General features: G+C 39.2%; 2 protein-coding genes across 9 annotated transcripts; one reads left to right on the top strand and one right to left on the bottom strand.

The window, feature by feature from the left end:
* The first annotated feature begins 291 nt into the window (after window positions 1-291).
* LOC128599767 (LIM domain and actin-binding protein 1) lies at window positions 292-12,856 on the top strand. Of its 4 annotated transcripts, none has more exons than XM_053611708.1 (9): window positions 292-903; window positions 1,287-1,347; window positions 2,710-3,108; window positions 3,212-3,287; window positions 4,868-5,058; window positions 5,404-5,445; window positions 11,217-11,347; window positions 12,289-12,450; window positions 12,575-12,856. In XM_053611708.1, the coding sequence occupies exons 1-8, from the start codon at window positions 785-787 to the stop codon at window positions 12,443-12,445; spliced, it is 1,176 nt and encodes a 391-aa protein (XP_053467683.1). In that variant the 5' UTR covers window positions 292-784; the 3' UTR covers window positions 12,446-12,450; window positions 12,575-12,856. The 4 variants fall into 4 exon arrangements, with proteins under 4 accessions (XP_053467683.1, XP_053467681.1, XP_053467684.1 ...); XM_053611706.1 differs by having other exon boundaries at window positions 12,289-12,454; XM_053611709.1 differs by having other exon boundaries at window positions 293-903; window positions 4,868-5,013; window positions 12,289-12,454.
* Window positions 12,857-12,942: 86 nt separating this feature from the next.
* Window positions 12,943-20,101, bottom strand: slc22a13b (solute carrier family 22 member 13b). 5 transcript variants are annotated; one of them, XM_053611704.1, is made up of 12 exons: window positions 19,743-20,101; window positions 19,200-19,258; window positions 18,085-18,342; window positions 16,561-16,664; window positions 16,210-16,364; window positions 15,867-16,035; window positions 15,272-15,392; window positions 15,093-15,187; window positions 14,710-14,924; window positions 14,223-14,331; window positions 13,842-14,051; window positions 12,943-13,666 (listed from the first exon to the last, which is right to left on the bottom strand). In XM_053611704.1, exons 3-12 carry the CDS (start codon window positions 18,205-18,207, stop codon window positions 13,585-13,587), a joined length of 1,383 nt encoding a protein of 460 aa, XP_053467679.1. In that variant the 5' UTR covers window positions 18,208-18,342; window positions 19,200-19,258; window positions 19,743-20,101; the 3' UTR covers window positions 12,943-13,584. The 5 variants fall into 5 exon arrangements, with proteins under 5 accessions (XP_053467679.1, XP_053467677.1, XP_053467678.1 ...); XM_053611702.1 differs by having other exon boundaries at window positions 18,085-19,258; window positions 19,743-19,816; window positions 20,010-20,057; XM_053611703.1 differs by lacking the exon at window positions 19,743-20,101 and having other exon boundaries at window positions 19,200-19,734.
* Between the last annotated feature and the right edge of the window lie 2,591 nt (window positions 20,102-22,692).

Raw genomic sequence — 22,692 nt, 5'->3', positions numbered from 1 at the left:
GTATAACTGCACACACATTATATGACATAACTGGTTTATTATGTGCTTTATTGGACTCGGAGAATAAAAACTGTTTTTTGCAGCAACCTTGCGGCGTCAGTGGTAATAAACGAGCAGGACTTTGTTCACTAGTTTTTGCACGGTGTGAGCACCTCGTGATGCACCACAAATCTCCTCTGTGCATTGCTCTGAATGGACGTAAATTCTCATCCCTAACAAAGGTAACACATTTCTCTTGTTTTTTCTCATTGAAGCTGTTATGTAAGGATAGTAATAATGCTGATTCTCATGTAAGGTTGGGTTGTTGATTAATATGACTTGGCTCAGGTGCAAAACATGGTGTAAACTCAGCAAGTTAAATAAACTTAGTATATTTACCGACAATGGATTGATGAATTCATTCACAGTCTGATTCACTGAGTTATACCTAATAAACTGGCCACTCGGTTTACATACTGTACATTTGCGCTGAGGTTTCAGGTTATATTTTATACTTTTAATTCTGCACAAACTTATGCTGTAGAGAGAAATATTAACATTAATGAATAAGATACAAATGATGTAATTTGATCATCTTAAGGCAGCAAATCCAATCTCACCGGAAAAAATTACATACGCCAAATAAAAGAATAAAAATTCAAAACTTTAGCAAGGTTTGCAGGTGTATGCTAGTTGATCAAGTGACCTGATGTCATAAATCAGATCTGTAACCTATCTAGTGTGTATCCTGTGTGCAGGTGTAGTGGTGTGTGTGTGTGTGTGTATATGTGTGTTTGTGATCGAGATGGAGACAAACCTTCGGAAAACCCAATCTCTGAGGTGTGTTGCCACTGAGCACACTCTGTCCTGGACGGAGGCAGGACTAAGAGACAGGAGGAAGTCCGTCTCGCAGCTTGTGGCAGAGTAAGAACCGCTTACCGTCATCAGATGTTATGATCAAATGCAAAACAGACTAACAGTACAGTACATTGGGTTTTTTTTTTAGGACAGACATATATCACTTTAAAAAAAAAAGAAAGAAGAAGAAGAAGAAGAACGTTTCTTATAGACCAGGAACGATCAACAATGTTTGCCTCACCAGCATTTAAAAGAGCTTTCTGAATTATGACCAGGGATTATAATAATTAATAATAATTATAATAACTTGATACAAGGATACAGTGAACCACTGAAACACTGATAAGGTAGTGAGTGTGGTGATAAAAATAAAATGTCAGTGTCACAAATCCAGTACGGGGAACAGTTTATCGCTGTTTTGATGCAGACTTCAGTTTTGTTTCCTTCAGATATCAGAATGCAGTTACAGGAAAAGCAAAAGCAGGGGATTCAGTGGAAAACAAGCAAAAGGTGAAGAAAAAAAACATTGTTTGAACTGATTAAGTGGATGAATCATTATGTAAGGAATACAACATAATGGGGCGCGCTGTTATAGAAAAATAATCAACAACAGGGTGGTGAACAACAGCAACAGTTCAACAGTTACCACCCTGAACTTGATCATTTTCCTTGACCAGCACGTCCCGAACGCTTATAAAACAGTCATTTGCTAATTAATTTTTCTATTTAATAAAGAATGTGCATGTCATATTTTAAATTTGTTTACAATTACGTTTAATGTTGTGGAATATCCGCGAAACAGGTTAATTCCTGTTATCACTGAAGGTGCGTTCACATGCGCAGCGATTTTTACCGATGAAATTTGCCAGTCGCTGTAATACGAAGTTGCGAAGTAGGCGTTCCTAATACTGGTTGCTATAGCAACATTCAGTCGCATTCGACTTTTCCCAACAAACCAGTTTTCTTGCCACTAAAATGAAACATTCTGAAGAGAGAGCGTCTGTGTATAAAATTCCCCAGTGTACATGTGCATCATATCCGACGAGATGATGGAGAAGCGACGTGCACTCTTTGGAATTGCGGACATCAATCTGCAGCGATTAATTTAGCTTAGTTTATGGCCTTAGCGCGTTTAAAGCAAAATAATAGCTATTGAGCATGTGAGGCTATGGATATCATGCGCTCTATTGTCTTCACTCCTGTTGGTAGGGGAGCAGCTGTACCAAGTCGCTCCAAATGTGCATAAAGTTCTCGATTCTATCGTGTCGCCGGACACGCCCCCGTCTAGTCACCGATCTCTGTCACCGGAAATCACCAGCTTTCATTGAAAATGAATGGTCTCTGGTGGCTTTGTCGCTACGAGTCGCTGCATGCGTGAACGTGCCTTTACATTACAGCATTGATAAACCGTCGTTCCCTTACCTTTCTTTTCTCTCTTGAAGTTAATAAGACAAAAATATTACCCAGAAACCACAAAGTGCAAAGTCATCTGTCCTGAAGACAGTCTGGAAAACTTAACCTTACACACCGCTTACTTACCACTGACACTGGAGACTCCTTTCATACTGTAAATGCTAAATAAAAGTCTCCTAATCTACTGTTACACACATTATTTTAAATCCGGTATGTGGATCATTCGCCATACAAGTCCTTGTGCAAGCAGTTACTATAGAAACGATAATGTATTAGAACGAGTGCCTTGATATATAAGTGCGATTTGCGTTACTGTCAGAGCCTGATTCATTTAGAAAACAGCTTCTGACCAATCCGAATCGAGAATTCTGATCAACAGCTGCTCTTCTGCAAGCCAAAATGATTTGAAGCAGCACCACAATGCTATAAAATCTGGTTTTCCTACCCGCTCTCTTCCAGCAGACCCTCCAGTTTGCTGCCATCCCCATCACAGAGACCGAGTCTAAACTGGAGGCTCTGATCCAGAGGAGCACTAAAGAAAGACCATATTCTTGGGCTGATCGTAGCACCAGCACTCATCTCACACGCAGTAAGTCGATGGAGGTTCTTCCTCGCCAAAGAACCATAAGCACAAGCGCTCTCAGAGAACTCTTTGAGACAAAGGTTGCCATGAAGCCCAAGAGTGTTCACAAACCAAAGAGTACTGACAAGCCACAAAGCGCCCCAGTTACACAGAACGCTGGGATCAATCATAAAAGCACCGAGGATCTGCTGGTGTTTATAGAAGCAAACGGCATTAAGAACCATGAGAAATCAGTTGAACCACCAAAAGAGGAAGAGGTGAATGTGACACCAAAGGTACCATAAATGGCTTACTAGTTAAATATTAAGAATTAAAGTGTGATTATCTACAATGTGTTCAAATGAATACTTTGAACAATATGAATATTTTTTCTTAAAGGTGTTGAGAGCTCCCCGGGTGGAACGAAGAAAAACCTCAACAGGAGTATATACTGAAAGAATCGTTCCTCAAAGAGGTCAGTACAGTTTGTACTTTGTCTTTATAAATCATAAGTGTTTACAGTAAAAACATGTTTTGTATTGTTTTTTAAATGAAAAGCCAATTAAAATACTAGCAGTCACAATATAGACACACATTTGAAGTTTTCCAAGCAACACTGGAGAAGCTTCATTCGAAACCTACATTTGATCACATGACTAGACCACTGGCCTTTTTTTAAATAATTGTTTTATAACAAATGTTATGAAAATACCAAAATAGATCATGCTAGTCAAGTTGCTAGCATTTCTGGTGCACTTGTATGGAAAGACTTCGTAATTCTAACTTTGCAAATAGGAAATAAGACTATCCAATGAGTATGTGCAGAATAGTAACACGAGACAAGTTTGCTAGGAAGCTAGGTAACATTAGGCAAACTATGATAGTGGTGTCATATGATTGACTTTGTGAGCCAGCTGGAACCAGTGATCGTAAAAATAAATTAAAAAGTGCCAAGACTTGTACGTACGTATATACAGCATCTGACTAAAGTAAACAAATGACCTCATGATACTGTTCTCAAACGAGCAAAGCTAGAGGCCACACATGACTATGCAGCAGCTAAAATAAGGTCTAAGTGACTTCCAGGGTCAAGTGGGATATTGAGGGTAGGGGAGAGGATGGGGGTTATGGTATTTTTCACCACTATATGCTCCAGAGCCTGATTGACTCAGCCTGGTGGGGAAATATTAGGCCTAAAATAACCTCAGCCTATGAGTGACTGGGATAAGAGAGTCAGCTGTCACCAGAATACAGGCAGCCATGGGCACTTTGACATACACAGAGGACACACACTTAGAGGCACAGCTAAGGACCACGCAGCACGGACACAGTAGCAGTAGCATATCATTTCAGTTAGGGAATTAAAGGACAAACAGGAAAGAGTGTAGCCAGGTGAGTAAATCTTTCATCTTTACATTAATAATAATATTAATATCTCACGTTACAGCATGTATAGATAATTATTTCAGATTCATGACATTCATGTCTGAATTCAATCAAGAACCAGTGTTGGTTTGTAAAGTCTGTGATGATTTTTCAGCAAAGTGTACAGTATGTATTTAATGCAGGACAAAAATGATATCAGTTTAATGTTTATTTGTGAGTCACTTCTATTATGTAAAAAAAAAAAAAGAAGAAGAAGATGTAGTTGAAATATGTATGAAATATTTCATAACCGCATCAAACGTGCTTCAATTCAAACCATTCAATGAGCCTAATTGCTTAGTCAAGCTGACTTTATCATTGGCATTCCTCTTAAATGTGTATAAAATGTTGAATAATTTCTCCTGGTGGTAGAACACACTCTTGAGGTCTTCCACCTCCGTGTCTAAAGCATGTACATTCAGCCTCAGCCTTCTTTGTCTACGAGTGCATAATCTCATGCTTACTCGCATCCCAGTGACATATATGTTTCATCCCACACATTCTTTTGTGCTCTCTAGTCCAAACATCAGTGTCACAGTAGCACTGGTACAGAGTCTTCACAGACATTTGTCAGTCTTTTAAAAATAAATAATAACCTCATGTTTTATTCATCTCTCTGTTGTACCACAGACGATAAACGGGAATCAATCGCAGACTTCCGAGACAGCTCCGCTCTGTATGGACAGGAGAAGTTCCCTATTTCTGTTAAAGCCATCTCCGCATTATATCTGTCGAAAGTGGCAGCTGCAGATCCGACTGGGAACCTTTTAAAACCAGTTTGTACTTGTTTCTGTTCTTCTGCTCCATTTGTTAAACCAGAGGTCAGTGAATGGGAGAATGGGTCAGGCAGAAGCAGCCGGGCCTTTCTGACTTGTTTTCTGTAGAAATCAGTCACTAGACAAACCATATTTATGAAAATAATAGTAATTAGACAACAAATCCTTAGAAGCTGATGATCTCTCTCTCTCTCTCTCTCTCTCATATTATATATATATATATATATATATATAATATATTATAATAGCCCAAATTGAAATAGTACAAATGAAAGTTTTTAATTAAGTAACTTAGCTCAACTGGAGTAATCCAATGATAATACATAAATAATACATCATGCACAATACATCCAGAAATAAATACATATCTTTTACTTTCCGTTTCTACAGAAACAAGATTGTACTTCTCCAACCACTCAAAAAGTTTGCAAGGTAAGAAAAGAAATAAATTCATACACGTGTTTTTCACTGAAAATGCTCGTGAATTCAGTTATAAAATGAAAACTGCCTGTCTTAAGTAGTAGTAGTTTCTGTCAATGATAACCAAGGTCACATGAATGCATGTAATGCATATAGAAATGAGTCACTGTTTTGTTGACCTTACATTACTGTGACAACTTACTAACTTGCAAACTGAGTCACTGATCTACTAAAGACATTAGCGTGTGTAAAATGTTTTACTTGCTCTTTGTGAACCAATCATTGAATGACCTTAAACAGCAATTTAAAAAGCATGTGCAAGTCTTCATTCTCCCCGGCTAGAGTGCGATAGGGGAGAGCTGCTCTCAATAGTGGGTGGGAATTGGCAAAATTGGGAGAACATGGGGCGAAAACTTTCCAGACAATGCAATATTTGCAGTCCTGAATGAAAGAAATATCACTGCTAACACGTTGTGTTATACATTTCAAAAAGCTAGACTACGACTATATGAACAACCATACTAATGATTTCACCTGGCCTGCTGGAACATTTCATATGGAATGCTGATTTCAATGGCATGTTGGTTTGCATCCCTGGTATGTATACAAGCTCCACATATGCATGAATGCTTGGGTTGAGGAGAAATCTATTTTATTGAAGACCAAGACGATGACAGAGTGTAACACTTTGTTTCATCTTAAGATGGCTGATGTTGCACCAAAAGACTTTGAGCAAGCCCCATACTCAGAAGATGATTCAGCACAGCCAGATCTAACTTTTCCCATCCTGCAACCCAATTCCAGGGCTGACAGCCAGTCACCCATTCCAACACCCCCTTCAAAAGAGGTTATCTCTACACTGTATGAACAACGACAAAAATGTGAGTTGAAGCGACTCCTGAAACACACTTGCCCTGAGCTGAAGGGCCTGGGAAACATGGTGGAGGAGGAGTTTGCTGACATACTAAACTCTGGCATTGCCACAGATATCGCATACCAGGGCGAGGTCCAGTCAAGGCGTTGGTTATTCGAGAATGGTACAGTCAACACCGGCGACTCCCAGAAGCAAACACATTTGATGGAGAATAGCAATCAAGGAGAACACGCATTTGAACATCTCTTGAATTGCTTTAAGGAAGAAGGGTGCATATATGGCACCAAACAGCAAACCATTTACCCAGAGATTGATGAGACCCCACAAAATGTTGGTGAAGCACTTACCCAAGAGGAGAACTTCAGGGTGGATGTTAAGGCCAAACGGAAAATGTTTGAAGGTCAGTTGATTGAAACTTCAAGAGAGGACCTAGATGATGTCTTTCCAGGGAGGATTGTTATCTCAGAAGATGAAAAGGGATCAGTACAAAAGCAAAAGAGGGACTTTGAAACATGCCAAACCGCCACTATGAAAAGAAACAGTGACCTTAGCATTATAGATATTACAGACATAGATCAAGATTGTGGTGAAGTGTACCTAGGTATATCGAGAGCCAAAGAGGTTTTTGAAAAGGGGTTTGACAATGAGAACAGCTTACCACCAAATGAAAACATAAGCATAGAGGATGAAACTCTAAAGACTAATGTAAAGAACAGAACCCATATGTTTGAATCAACACCTCTGGACAGAATCAATTGGCAAAATGATGCAGAATCAGACACCATGGACGAGAACATGAACAAATCCTTAACGTCTCTTCATGGCTTCAATGTCATTCATTCTCATGGAGCCCTTCTTGAAGCCAGTGAGGCTGGGCATGTGAGAAAGGCAAACTACAGCTTTATCCAGGAAAAAGGTCCAGAAATTCAACATGAGGAAGTGGTTATGGGAAGTATGAAGGGTATTCTGCTTCAGCTTTTGGCAAGAGTAAATCTTAACCCAGTTATAGCCTTCTTAAAAGAGGATGATCAAGGAAATGTGGAAATCAAGAACGTAGACATACCAACTCACCAACTACCATTCACAGTTAACCAAGACAAAGAATACAGAACCACAAACATGGTTCAGGTCATCGAAGACCTACTTGGTCAAGAAACATGTCTTGGAAAAGGAGTTTTAATACAAGAACAAGCAACGGGATCTGTCGAGATATTAGTTTATGTTCTTTTTAAACATGACAGCCATGATGGGACTGTGATGGATGGAAATTATGAAAATATGTTGGAGCCGAGAGAAATTAATCTTTTGATAAGTCGAAACTGTGACACTCCACCCCAAATGTGCAGCCCACCACCTTTTACTCATGGCGATGCCTCAATTTCAGTCAGACATGATGGAAACAGGATAAGCAATGTGAAACTGTTCCAGAACTGTATTGAGAATGGAGATCTGGGTTACTTAAAAAGTCTGCAGAAAAGTCCATCAGATGAAGATTTAAGTGTCAAGTCTGGGCAAGGGGAGCAAAATGTTTTGATTGCACCATGTAATCTTAAGATCATCAAAGCAATGCTTGTTGCAAATCCAGGGTCATCTTTGCAGTCTGAGAAGCATGCCCAAGACAAATTAAAAACCAATATGGAAATGACAGCAAATGGAGGATATACTCGATCAGCTGATGGACAGTTTGAAAAATGTAGTGTTGAAAGTGTCGATGAACCTGGCAGACGTTTATACAGTCAAAATGGAAAAGACACGTGCAGTGAAAAAACAGATGAAAATACTGTAACTCTGCCAGAGGTAGTTGACATGGTGGAAGACAAAGCGTTGTCGAATCTTCAAGCAGCTATCGTGAGTCTCCAACAGGCCACATTGGAGGCAAAAGCTCTTCAACAAAGTGTTTATGAGAAACAAGACACCTGTTCAGCATTTTCAGAAAACCAATACTTCACAGGAGCCATGAATGAAGATACCAAATTGTCCTCGCAGAATTTTGAAGCTGAACAGAAACAAGAAGGAAGAGAAGAGACCTTGAAAGGTAGTGTCCAAGGAGCTCTGGATTCTCTGAAAAAATCTAGCTTTAATGTCACCAAAGGGGATTTTAAAGCTGCAATGATTTACAGGAACTCAGGAAAAACTCATGCTGGGAAAAAAACAATAAATATGGAGACTGCTGTCAAAGAGAGTGGTGATATGATTGTCCCCTCAGAAGGGATCAAAGCATGCCCATCCTCCCCTCTGCCTGGACAGGTGACTCTCGAGACACAGCATGAGGGTGCTGAAACTAGACCATTTCAAGGCCAGCCCGCAAATAAACCGTCAGCATGCTCCCCACTGACAAACCAAACAAATGAACAGGCCTCTCTTCAGAAAAGTAAAAAGCCTCTTGGGCCTAAACCAGCCATTCCCCCAAAACCAGACTATTTAAAGACAACCCTTAGCTCTAACCAATCTCCTGCAACCAATGCAGGAGGTCTAAATAAAACCAAACCTGAATCAAACTCTGCAGAACAATGTGCAGAGCTCACAAATCTGAAACCAGCACAAGAAGATGACTTCTTGAAAGTACCACAGAATAATGGAGATATTAAAATACCTAGTGGTGCGACAGCCGCCGGAATCCAGTCGAGCCAGGATTGCATAACCGTGAGCAGTCCTGAGGGAAATGTAGCCACTGAGGAGAAGAGGGATCCAATGCTTGAAGTAAGTGAGGGTAGTTCAGGGTTTCAGGCTTCCCTGCAGTACTTTGGCATAAAGACAGGCCCAGCAGTGCCACCAGTGAAGCCCAAAAGAATCAAAATGACCACAGATGATGCTGTTGTAAATCCTGCTCTTTTGGACCCTAACTGCAAACCAGGTGAACATAAGGAGCGACCAGAGAGCAATGTGACAATGAGAGAAAAGAAAGGTAGAAGAGAGAGCGAAGCAGAACGAAGGCAGAGGCTATCAGTTCACATGGATGAAATCATGAAGGGAAATGCAAATGCAGCTATGGAAATCTTCGACAAGCTGAGAAAGCAAGAAGAGCTGAAAACTATCCTCTCGAAAGTTGAGGAAATTGAAGGAGAGACTGTTCAGGAAGATGGTGACCTCAGAAAGATATTTGAAAGTGTACCAGATTGGGTTGCGCCACAAAAACATATCAATCCCAAAAATGGGGTGATGGAAAAGGAAGCAGGGAGATCTGAAACGGTCTGTGAATCAGAAATGCTGTCCTCCATGCAAGTAGCGTTTGGAGACCTTGAAAAAGCAAGTGCTGCAATCATTACTTTAAAAGAACAAACCATGTCAAGACTGATGGAAATAGAAGAAACCATTAAGAAAGCGCTTTACTCCGTCTCTACACTGAAATCTGACTCGGACATTGTAGGGCTATCTGGTCTCTTCAAGGAGTCCATGATGGCTGGGCAATATTTGCCCATCTCATGTAATATACGTAAAATTAGCATTGGATCTAGCAAATCTCCAAATCCTCAGAGTCCAAATAATGTAGGACTCGCCCAGAAGAGTTCTAGCACAGAACCAGGAGTGCAGAAAGTCGAGAAATCGAAGCAAGAGCTCAGTCCTCCAGAAACGAAGCCAAGAGCAGGATCTCCTTCCTCACCTTCTTTTATTTCCATCCAATCCACTGCCAGAAAGAACACAGAAACACCAGCATATCCAAAATCTCAAACCTCGATAACAGCTCTGACTTGCTACAACGTTCCAGCTGAAAAGGAAAAGCGTCAGGTCAGTACGCTGGAAGTGCAAACAGTCCCCAAGGCTGAAACGGTCATTGGCACCAAGACCATCAGAGAGTATGAAGAAACAGACTGTTTTGGCAACAAGTTCTACTCTTCCACGACCTCTACTGTCATGACCACTCAGCCTGATAACAAAACATGCTTCAGGAGAGAGATTATGACCAATCCAACCACCACTGAAGTTGTTGCATATCCAAGAATCAACACACCCTCTATTAAAGGGGGCCAAGCACCACCATGAGGAAACGATGAGGATGGGGTTAAATAATTTGATATTTAATATTCTTATAAATGGTTTTCAAATTTAGTGGATCTGTTTGGTTTTATAATTAGGCGTACATTCTTATCAAAACGGCTCCTATATTATATTTAATATGGTCATTCATGGTTTTCAATGTTAGTTCCTCAATGGGTTCCTGAAGGTGTCTCTGGATGTTTTAACATCCTAGCACCCTTTATGGGTTCTACTTGAGACCTTTACTGAAAGATAAATCTCCAGGATTATACACAGCGTCTTTAGAGGTTCTCCCAGACGGACAAAACAAAAGAGCATTTAGGGGGCTAGATGGAACCTTTTTTTGTGGAACTGCAGTGTATGTCTTTCAGTGTTAAATCAGTGTTCTTGGAAATGTTCTAACTTAAAGATATATAAAACACAGTATTATCTCATCTTTAATATAAGGATTTAAACACCACAGTATTTGTTATATTTGCTTTTGTAATTTTGTACACGTAATGGCTTTTTACAGTGATAAAAAGCTATTTGTTCACTTTTTGCCATTCATCTTAGCCCATTCCATATAATCATGTTGTGTTAACAGTCAACTGACACAGGACATTCTTTTTAAGGTGTACAATAAATGTGAAAATGATCATAAATGTGAAAATACTAATAAACTGTAACTGGATAGAGAACCTCGTTACATTATGGGAGGTTCAACCACATTAAGACCTTGTCATAAGAATAAAAAAAAAATAGTTTGTCTATACTATATTTTCTGTTGTATGTATTTCTGATTAAAACTTTGGGATAGTGCTGGTTATTTATACAATTACGTTTAAGCTTATGCAAATCAAGAGCACATACTAGTGGCTTGAGAAGCTCCAAATCCTAACTGTGATCCACATCCAGTAGAGTACAGTATTAATAATGCCTGATGTGCCTGTAGTTTCAGCCGGTTGTTCAGGACAGGTGCACTGCATGCCTAAAACCAGTTTACTCCATGGAGAAAATAGCAGCAGATAAATATGTTTTCCACAAAAACTGTTTCTGCTGCAAGCACTGCAACCAAAAACTCAGGTAAGAATCATAAACGCAACTTCTGATAGTTTAAAGGAAGCTGGACAGAAACAGCTCAATGTTAATTGGACTCTATAATTATAAATGGATAAATACTGTGTGTATAATCTACTCCCAAGTGTTGATTGAAAACTGCAAGTCTTCTAAGTTAGTCTTTCTAAAGCTTCAGGAATTTGATTCATATAAATTATAATTAACCAACAAATTTTTATTGACTATAGTAGTAGAATATTATTAATCAACTGAATTGTTGCCAGTCAAGTCCCAATCATGGAATTCCACTTGCAAAATCAGATTTTTTTCCAAAGCTTAATAGTTCTATTTTATCAGAACCTTCTCTTTTTTCTTTCCCAGAAATGCATTTGATTATTATTATTTTTTTTAATTGAATCTTAATTACATAACTGGAAATTGTGTATCAAGTGACACAAATTCTCAAATATTCAGGAATGTATATAGAATTTTTTTTTGTTGTTATTCTATCAGGACTTTTGAATCAAGCACCATTATACAATTATATATACACTAACTCTAAAAATTAAAAATATATATTCTAAGTTTAAAGAATTTGCTTTCATTTTATTTGTATAATCGTAATTACAATACTGCAATAATCTTATTACATTGTGATTTAAGTGCTATGTCCAGACAATGTATTAACCTGTCAATATATTCTAGATTTTATATCTACGGTAAAATGTACAATTATATTGTACTGTCAAAATGATATATTCAGGTGCGAGTAATACTCAAACATTTCTGTAGTCTATTTTAGTACTACTCTAATAGTCCAGTAAATTAAATATATTTTATTAACGTAAAAAAAAAAAAATTTTTTACAATAATGTCTTATATATGCAAAACTGTAAGTACTACAATATTAAGTAAGATACTAGTAAAATTTGTCTTGCTTAGTAATTTTTTCTCTTGCATGGATCTAGTCTGCGTAACTACACCACCCACTATGGAGAATTCTACTGCGTGTTTCACTACCAGCAGCTCTTTAGAAAGAACGGCAACTATGATGAAGGCTTTGGCCACGAGCAGCACAAGAAACGCTGGCTGCTGAGCACAACAAACAACACCGACCTCTTATAAATCGAGTAGGTAAGGAAGTGTGCGGAACGCGTGGGATGCAATATGAATTCTGTAAGCGGACATTTAAAACACACTCAACAGAAGAGAAATAGTATAAACTATTTTGATCTTTTCCTCTGGGGTTTTCAGGTTATGAGACGGACGGTTATAACAGCTCTGAAGTACAAAACTGGCGATGAATGACATCTCAAGAGAATGTTGGAGCCTCTTAAAGTCTGCTTTGCTCTGAAACTAAAGCTAAATTTCTTCATTTCTTTTTAAAAATCATGTATTTCAGGTCTGCTGTATTTTTATACACCAATTTTAGAGAGTTATAGTGTCTAAGTATTCCCTCGCCATATAACCCCAATAAAAGCCATTTCTGTTGTAGGCTGTAACAATGCAAATTGTGAAAAAGTTCAAAAGGGGTGTGAATACTTTTGTAAGGCACCGCATACTATAAAGTATCTAGAAACTTAAAGATTTGGATAAAGAAACAATCCATAGGAGGAATTGGATGAAAATAAAATGAGATTTAATATTTGATTCTTCACTGTTAATTTTAAACATAATGCTAAGAAAAATGCTAGGTTTTTCACAATAACTCTGTCTGTGTTTTGAAACCAAGGCATTGAAAGAAAGTAACGATACAAGACAATAAAATCCATCACCCTTAACACAATTCCAAGAAATCGAACAAAAACGATCAAATAAAATGTGCTGTCATTCTTTATTCCATGAACAAAAATACGTTTTATAACGTCTTCCTCCGTCAGCAGGACGGGTGAAGCGCATCTGTATTTATTTCTGTGTTCACTAGAAATCCATCAATAGTCAAGTCAAAGAGTCTTAGAGCTGTATTATGTATTAATACTGAACCTTTGGTCAAATACACAACAGAAAAATGAATAAAACTCATGAGTAGTGTCGACAAGCTGCTAGACTTTGGGGATGTTTTATAGAAATACATATTTCGGGGTTTTTTTTAATTAAATTTTATTTTATTTACAGCACATATATCCACAAGCTCTTTTGTCGTCATTAGAGGATGTTTGGAACACGCTTACTTTGGTCTTTCGGTATTTCTTCAACAATATGTGATCAATGACATGGCAAATAATTCAACACACGTTTCTGAAAATATTTCTTCAAACACTGCTTTATAATTCAGTGTCCTGTGGTGACTCTTCAGTCATTTCTTGGTCGTTTCTTCCGTTTTCAACACTTCCCGTCTTTGACCTCCTACAAATAAATACATAAATATATATTTTTTATAAAAAAGAATCAGATATTCGTTTCAGAGGTGATTTTACATCTGGGTAATAACTCTCAACTTTAAAGTAACTCAAACGTGCACGTACGCCAAAATTACAACGTAAAAACCGTAAGTCAACGAATCAAGGCTGTATCCACTCACATGTTCTTATCCATGAGAGTGTCAGTGTGATCCAGAAGCTCGGTGTTCAGGGTCTCGGGAAGCATAAAGCAAAGTGCTCCAGCCAGAAATGGTAAACTCCCATAGATTACCATTGGAATGGCGTGATGATAGACATCCAAGAGACCAATTAGAGGAGCCAGAATCCCACCCACACGGGCAAACATGGCGTTTAATCCCGCCCCATTCTGCCTGCAGGAACAATGTTAACAGATCAACCAGGGCAAAGACAAGCTATGTAAGCAAAAAAAAAAAAAAAACAACAATGCTGAACAATGCAGATTCCTTCATGGAAATATGTATCTTGAATATACAAATACAGTATGCCATATTAACCTGGAATGCAAGTTAGTCATTATTTACCTCACGACAGTGGGGTACAGCTCAGCAGTATACACATAGACTATGGTAAAGGAGGCAGCGATTGAGAATTTGCCCACCACCGCTATGACAGTCACCGCTATGGGGTACTCTGGAAGAAAAGGTTTGAAGTTTGAGGTTTCAGCACATACAGTGTATTAATAACATAGAAAAGACCTGTACATGCATTAAAGTCACCCAACTACTAGTTCTAGAAATCCTGATTTTCTCATTCTCTTAAGAAAGAGATAAGCTGATAAGTACTCAATATGCGACATGCAAAGATTTATGGGGTGATAAAACACAAGCGCCAATCAGATCTCGATATACAAATGAATTCATTCATCCTCAGTAGCCTGTCTATCCAAGTCAGGGTTGAGGTAGACCCAGAGCCAATCCCAGGAACACTAAACGAATGTAGGGATACACCCTGGATGGGACGCCATGATACTAAGAGAATATCATATCAACTTCATCTAACACATGGTACCTGCTGGGATGGCAAGAATGACCAGACACGCAGTTCCCCCGAGGAGTAACGCTGCACTCTGAGATTTCCTTCTGCCAAAGCGTTCAACGAGTGGGTAGCAGCTTAGACGAGCAGGAAGCTCTGCAATGCCAAAGATGAACTGCGTCAGGTAGATGTCCAGGCCAAAGTTTCCCACATTCAGACTGATCCCATAGTACACCAGGCTGATCACAAACCTGCCAAAGGGATGAACCAATGACCAAAACGGTTGTGGGGAAACACTAGAATGTATTGTATCCTGGAATTAATGTAAAAGATACACATCTGCATTGCACACCATTGTGCATTATGTAAAATATACTGGATGCCCAGAATCTAGGAGTGATTTGTGTGCTACATCTTACCAGATGTAGCACATGATCAAGGTCCTTTTTCTCAGATTCCTCACTCGGAAAAGGTCCAGCATGTTGCCAGTTCTGACCGTGTTCTCTGCCTCCAGCTGATGGACAAATTCATTCACATTACAAATTCCATTTAAAAAAATAGAATGAAATGATGTTTTGCTGAGAGACACTTCCATTACCCTTTCAAGCAGAGATTCTGAAACTTTCCTGCCGTTGACCCGGGCTGCATTCAGGATTATCTTCTTGGCTTCCTCTTGTCTGCCCTGGGTGAGGAGCCATCGAGCCGACTCTGGCAGGATCCTTAAAACAGAGAGAACTTACATATTTGGAGTATATCTTTATTCCAAAGATTTCCAGTCGAGGCAGACAACAATCAAACTATAGACTTGAGCAGTTGTGGGATAAGGTCCTTGTTGAAAGGCTTCACAGGGGTCTCTGGTAGTTCTGACATTGAAAACAGATCTTCCGCAGAACCTTGACTACCGAGTTACCAGGTACCACTGGCTTCTAGTGTATGGGTTTAGAATTTGTCCCATACATGCCTTGTTAGCTAAAAGACCAGATATACAATCACAATCTATTTTCTTAGGGATGTTTGAGATGCAGAACCTAGAGCCTTGATATCATCAAATGGTATGTTAACCCAACATTCCCCCACACACTGGAACGAATTTCCACAGCAAACTTTTCTTGAAGACCTTAGCTGAAAAGACTACAAACCCACCCGCCAACATTAATGAAGGATGGATGTGAGGTTCAGAGTGAAAGCCTTACCAGAAGTAGACGCCGAAGACCAGATTTGGAGCGGACACAACTAATTGGAGGATCCTCCAATTGCGGATGCCGTACGCCAAGCCGGATAGTAACATCAGCCCCAGGGCATAGCAAGAGTGAGACAGGATGGTGAAGAGGGCCCGACGAGATGGACCACACCACTCAGGGCCTACGAAAAGATTAGCCATCGTTTTGACCTGCTAGAGGAATTATCTTAAATCTAAGACTACTGCATATGTTTGGAGTTTATAAGAAAGTTAATCTTAATAATGATTTTAAAAAAAAATCTCTAACGTGATGGCATTAAAAGGAATGGTATACGAATGACGTCCTCCATCAGTACCTATGATGTTGGTAGTGATGGTGATGCCGGATATAGTGATGCCAACCACAAAACGAAGAGCAATGTAAACATAGAAGTTGGGGGAGAAAGCAGCACCCACACCGAACAAGAACTGCACCGCCAATGAGAGTAACAAGACAAAACGCCGGCCATATCTGCAAAGGTAGAACACATTACCATTGTCAATACTTCAGCTTCATGTCCTCATAGTAACTAGTCTGACCCCAGTTTTGTGATCTTCAGAAAAAAAAAAAAAAAAAGTATAGAATGGTCATGCACTATGGTGGGCAATAGCACAAACAATGGATTTATCCATTCGCTAGGTTATATTTTCATAGGAAGCACACGTACTTGTCAGACATTGGCCCAAACAGCAGAGCCCCAATGAGGAGTCCAGCCATGTAGATAGATTGCGAGGTCTCATTCAGACTCTTACTGCCACACACCAAGTCAAACTAAAAGGAAAATAAAGAAAGAGAGTAAAAATGTCAAAGCAAGCATTTAAACAAGTTGGTGTCCCAGTAGCCTTCGACTTTCAAATCCATTTAGCATCCTAAAGGGTCTAGAAAGCTGGTTACTCATGCAAGGAAGCCTTGAGGAAACTTATCCAGCTCCAGTTCCTCTGCATTGTCAACATCCTAGACAAGTGTTATCACGTCTCTTCTATTAGTCTCGTCTGTTGGTGGACAAATACATCTTTATTTCCGCTATCTCCATGCAAAGTTTCCTGATTGTATGCTCTGACAGTTCGCAAGTTGTCTTAGCCTAAGCTCTTAGAATTTTTTTTTTTTCTTTCTTGCAGTTTTCAGTTGTGTATTATGTATTTCTGACCCTCTGATCTTGTGTTTTGTAAATCTATTAAAGATCTACCTGTCAAATCTATCTGGGTTTTTGTTTTCCTGGAGCCCATTATGGACAATTTTGGAAATCCCAGAATAAAAGATGGTGGCCTCCGTCCTGGTCGAGCGCTAGCTGTTTCTGCTAGAAGAATTTGTTTCATTTTATACCAATAATCACCCTTGAAGGTCGGAAGCTTAAGCTAATGGCTTTTACTAGGTTATTTCAAACCCAAAAAGTGCAAATCACAAAAATGTCTAGCAGCAGTTTACAACATCTGCGTGTCAGCCACTGGTTGACATTAAATGGTTTGTGATGAGCAAGGTTCTACTTTGTCAAGTGAAAGTGATGGTAAAGGAGAGTCTAGTGCAAAAATCCCAGAAGTAAAAAAAAAATAAAATAAAATAAAAAAAATAAATAAAAAAATTAGCATTTCCTTTCTCATTTGGTTTTCTCTTTACTAATTATGCAGTGTCTGCAGTTTGGGTGGGAGGACTGAAAAAGCTTGAGAACCACTGATCTAGTGAGTATCTTAAGGTTCCTTAGTTATTCTTTGACTAGATAGGAGTTTAGTTTTCTAAAAGTTCTACTAGGAAGCTTTTCTGAAAGGGATATCTTTAGTGGTATGGTTCCAACCGTATTCTCCCAAAGGGGCACAACAGTAAAACGTTCATCCCATCATCCAGAGATCGCAAGTTCAAATCCCGATGATGCCACAGCCATCCGAGAATGGGAGCCTAAGAAATAAAACTGGTTGTGCGCTCAAGAAGGGACATACTCTTTCTCCCCTGTCAATCACAGCGACACTAGCCAATCGTGGATGTCCGCGAACTTTCACCCTCCCTGGTTGGTAGCTGTTCTGTGATAAGGGAGACATGCTGGATTGTTGGGAATTGGTCATGACTCAATTATGGAGAGGGATAAACCCAATAGAGAATTGAGTAGACCCCATACCATTATCAAGCAACACTGCTTATATTAGAATAAATGCAAAATGACATTCAAAACAATGGTGTATTTTTAAGAAATACATCTTACCTCTGTAATTAAGGTGCTAGTCCCTTGAGGCACTTGGTAAATCCAGCCATCTTTGCATTCCTCTGTTGCGTTTAGTCCATAGGCTTCAATAACTTCAAGTTCAAGTTCAACAGGAGTGAACATTTGACAGCTCTCATACTTGCCAGCTGGGTCTTTAGGAACTGTCAAATTTAACTGCTCCTCGTAAGTCAGGTTCGGCCCTTGTTTCCGAATCCAGTCAGTATTACAGTTGTGTGGGGAATTCAGGCCAGTAAACACCTGGACAAACATGTGAAAAGCTGAGAAGATGTTGGGGAGGCATATTACCCCAAGCAGGCGCTTCTGGAATGGGCCGAAATCCCCAATAGCTGATAATATCTGGCTAAAGTCGATCATCTTGAGCTAGAGCAGAGCAATTCCTTTGCAGTTAAGACAGGAGTTTGCCCATGTGGAGATGAATTTAAATCTGTAATCCGGTTCAGGCTAATCTAACTATGTAATATCTATGTAATATGACATGCCATTTCATATTACATAAGAGTGAGCTATGGACAAACAAAGAGAAAAGTTAAATATTTTCTTCTTCTTCGTAAGTTCTTGTAAGTTTCAAATAGAAAAAATGATTTGAATCCATTCTGCAGTTGCCATTAATCTAAGAGACTCTAAGGATCAAGCTCCACTTGTGTGTGTGTGTGTGTGTGTGAGATATGTCAGGGACTTTGGAGCACAAAAAAACATGTGTGCACTTTGACACTTAAAAGGAAAAAAAAGCTGTCAGCAAAGGTAGAGCCAATACACAAGTGAGTATCAATAACTCGCATTTACCACCTATAATAAAACAATGGTTAATTTGTAATCAGCTGAAGAAATGAATAAATAAGTCGATACGAGATCTTTAATAAAAAAAACAAAACAAAAAACATAGAGCCACAAGAGAGCTGCGGGGTCCGAGCACCCTTCACAAAGATCACCATATTTTTGTGCAGATGCGCCATCCAAATTACAAACTGGTTTGCTATCAGACAATAAATAGATAAATAAATAAATCGCCCTGTAACTCAATATTCTCACGATATGGAACAAAACACAAAATGCTGTAATGCCACCATCAGGGCAATCAGATTCATCTCACTTACCCCAGTACTCCGATGAGAATACTGACCCAACGTCACTTCTGTACAACATACGGCTTGCTCTGCATGATTCATTTCGGAGAAAGAGAGCGGAAAAGGAGAAGAAGAAGAATAATAAGGAAAAGAGGTTCTAACACAGGTATGAGAGTTCTTGGGCCCCTAATATGAATAAACATGAAGCAAAAAAAAAAAAAAAAGGAACGGATACAACTTATCATTTATATAGAGTATACCGCAAAATGAAGCAAATTGAACATGTACACAAAGCATGAACTTGAATGAAGCTACACATATCCTTAAATAAACAGAAAACATAAGGGATGGAACTGAAAAACGGATAAAAGCTATTTCCTACATTCTTCCACACTATAAAAGGTGGTTTCTTGAGTTCACCTCTTTGAGGGAACCAGAAGTTCTATGCAAAACCCTGCAATGAAGACTACTTTTAGAAAACTATCATACAAAGACCCATAAATATATGGAAGGGATAATCCACGGCTAGGTGTGCGTTACATGACGTGAAGGGGCATTAAGATCGTCGATTACCTCACTTATACCACGGTCACTTGCTAGCACTGACGAGCTAAAGCAGTCATTGTTGTTTTCAGCAGAAAATTAGACTGAAAGAACAATAACGGTTCATTTTTGTTAGTTATTTTATATACGGGTGCACTTGTTCCAAATCATACACAGAAATAAAGTAGTGCGATAAGATTACATTTTCCTGAATGAATTATAAGAAACAGACATTATAGAGAGAGAGAGAGAGAGAGAGAGAGAGAGAGAGAGAGAGATATTGCACGTGTCAATTACCTGCGTCTGTGCCGCATCTCTACTAATAATGAAGCTGCGAGTTTAACTGTATGTTACTATGGTTACAGGTGTTTATAAGCAGCGTATTAATTTAGAACAGTGGATTAAACTGACCGGAACTACCTGTGATATATAGGCATACGGTTTTAACACACACCTTCCATCCAATCAGAATCGAGTATTCTGTGAGAGCATGGTATAACTTGTTATCTATGGAGAAGCTTAAAAGAAAGCAATGGAAAGTTCAGGAAGCTAAAAAGCGTGACTAAAACCCCAAAGAATGCTTGCAGATAAGGGAAAGAAAAAGCACTGTATATAAATCAAATAATACTGAATTGTTTGTAGAAGGACAATATGTTCTTGCAGATATAAGAGAAAAAAAATTTATTTTTCTTTTTCTTGGTGAAAGGGTATCTGAAATATTGTTGGCCATAATGTTCAAAAATTCTGAAATTGATCCTTTTACATTTTTGGTCTGGATCTCAGCCTGTAACACCGGACATAAGTTCTGTATCAGTAAACACAAGGCTGTGAGATATTTAATAAGGGCTCAATTATTGTATTAAAACCCACAATAAATCAATCCCTAATTGATCTTTATTGAAACACACACACACACACACACACACACACACACACACACACACACACACACACACACAGAGTAAACATCACTATAGCAATTCAAACAAGCTGATATGTTCATTCTTTATTGATTTTTAAAATAATCAGAGAAACATGCATCCAAGTTCAAAACCAACAAGAGTGCGAATGAGCGAAATAAAAGTGACCAACCTAACGCAAAGATGAAATATCTTACAGTTGGATGTTATTGCCTGTAATAATTCGAGTGTGAAGGTTGTCTGTCCAAACACTACAGCATTGCTATACATTTCAGCAAAAAAAAAAAGAAAAAAAAAAAAAGAAAGAAAGAACGGATGGATGTGTGAGGTTTACAGCAAAACGGGGGATGACGTCATCGATCAGATTTTTCTCGTTATTTTAATAATGCTTGTGAATTGCAAAATAAAAGTTTGGTGTTTTTTTTTTTAAAAGATTTTATTTCATATATTTTTAATGGAATTCATGACATCAGCATACAAGGGTACTTGATCTAAATCCTCAATAATTGAATATTACATTATTATTATTATTATTATTTAATATTATATCTAGCATTTTAAGTGTCTGGCATGATTGACAGTGAATTATACTCAAAGGTAAAAGAATGAACAAGGCCATTACTAGGAAACTCAAGACTATAAATAGGAATACCTCAGCAATACTGGATTTTCCACCAAAAACTGATGCACAAATGGGGCATAATCAGATGTGAAGGCTGCTTCAACCTGAAAGAAACATCTTCCAACCTTCATGTAAGTGCAGTCTTTCCCCAGTCTTAACATGAGTCACGTGAGCCCTCAGCGCTGTTATGGGAAATGACAGCCGTCTTGTGTGATCTTTCAAATTCTTACCTTTAGTTATAGTGAACATTTATAACATGTTACACGTCAGATTTTCATGAATGAATAAAAGCAGACTGTGAACGCAGATGACTGGAAATGGGAGACTGATATGCATTCAAAAAAAAGAATAAATAAAAAGCCAGAGCTTTTGGATCTTTACGTGCTAAAGCAAGATGAGCAGCTTGTTCGCTATCCTGCTGCTGTGGTCGTGAACTATACGATACATTCAGTGAGGTGGGGCGAGGGCGGGGGTGGGGGTGGGGGGGTGTTTGCAAATCCGACAGACCTCCTCCACACGGAAAGGAAACGGATATGTTTGCTCCCATCAGGATTTGGTGGCCGAGAACGGAAGAGCTAAAGAGCTCGGTGTGCTTTGGCAGCCTGGCGTCACGCCCCACAAACCGCATTCGTTAAAGAAAGAAGAAGAAAAAAAAGGTGTGGGGGACAATGAGTGCAACAACCAAAACAAAACCCAAATCACGTTATTTACAGGCAAGAGCAGATTCAATCAAGTACTGGTTCAGCCACATCAGAGAGAGAGAGAGGGGGGGGACTAAAAACGACAGACGCCGGTAACACCAGAAAGACAGATACATGTTTTTGTTTTGTTTTTCATCCCCAAGCAACATCGTTCATGGTATAAAAGCAATAACTTAATTTTACGGAGTAGTGAGTCACAAAGATGTGTAATATGGGGTTGGGGGGGGGTTGTGTTGGGAAGAGGTTTTTTCTTCTTTTTTTTTTAAACTTACATTTCCACACGGGACTGTACACAAAAAGGACCTGAAACCCTAAAATTCGCAGACGGGAATATTTAAAAACCTGAAAAGGTTTTTAACACCACATTTTATTTACATTTTGGAAAAATTTTCTTCAGTGATTGCAGAGTTGGGGGGGGGGGGTGGGTGGGGGGGAAGAGAGAGACAGAGAGGGAGGGGAAGAGAGAGAGAGAGAGAGAGAGAGAGAGAGAGAGAGAGGGAGGGGAAGAGAGAGAGAGAGAGAGAGAGAGGGAGGGGAAAGAGGGAGGGAGAGAGAGAGGGAGAGAGGGGGGGAAAGAGGGAGGGAGAGAGAGAGGGAGAGAGAGGAGGGGAGAGAGGGAGGGAGGGAGAGAGAGCGAGAGAGAGAGACGGAGAGAGAAGGAGGGGGGAGAGAGAGGGGGAGAGAGGGGGAGAGAAGGGAGAGAGAGGGAGAGAGAGGGGGAAAGAGGGGGGGAGAGA

The sequence above is a fragment of the Ictalurus furcatus genome, chromosome 23, assembly GCF_023375685.1.
Source record: "Ictalurus furcatus strain D&B chromosome 23, Billie_1.0, whole genome shotgun sequence".
NCBI classification, from domain to species: domain Eukaryota; kingdom Metazoa; phylum Chordata; class Actinopteri; order Siluriformes; family Ictaluridae; genus Ictalurus; species Ictalurus furcatus.
The sequence above is the reverse complement of the archived record's forward strand: the minus strand, read 5'-3'. Positions and strand labels throughout refer to the sequence as shown.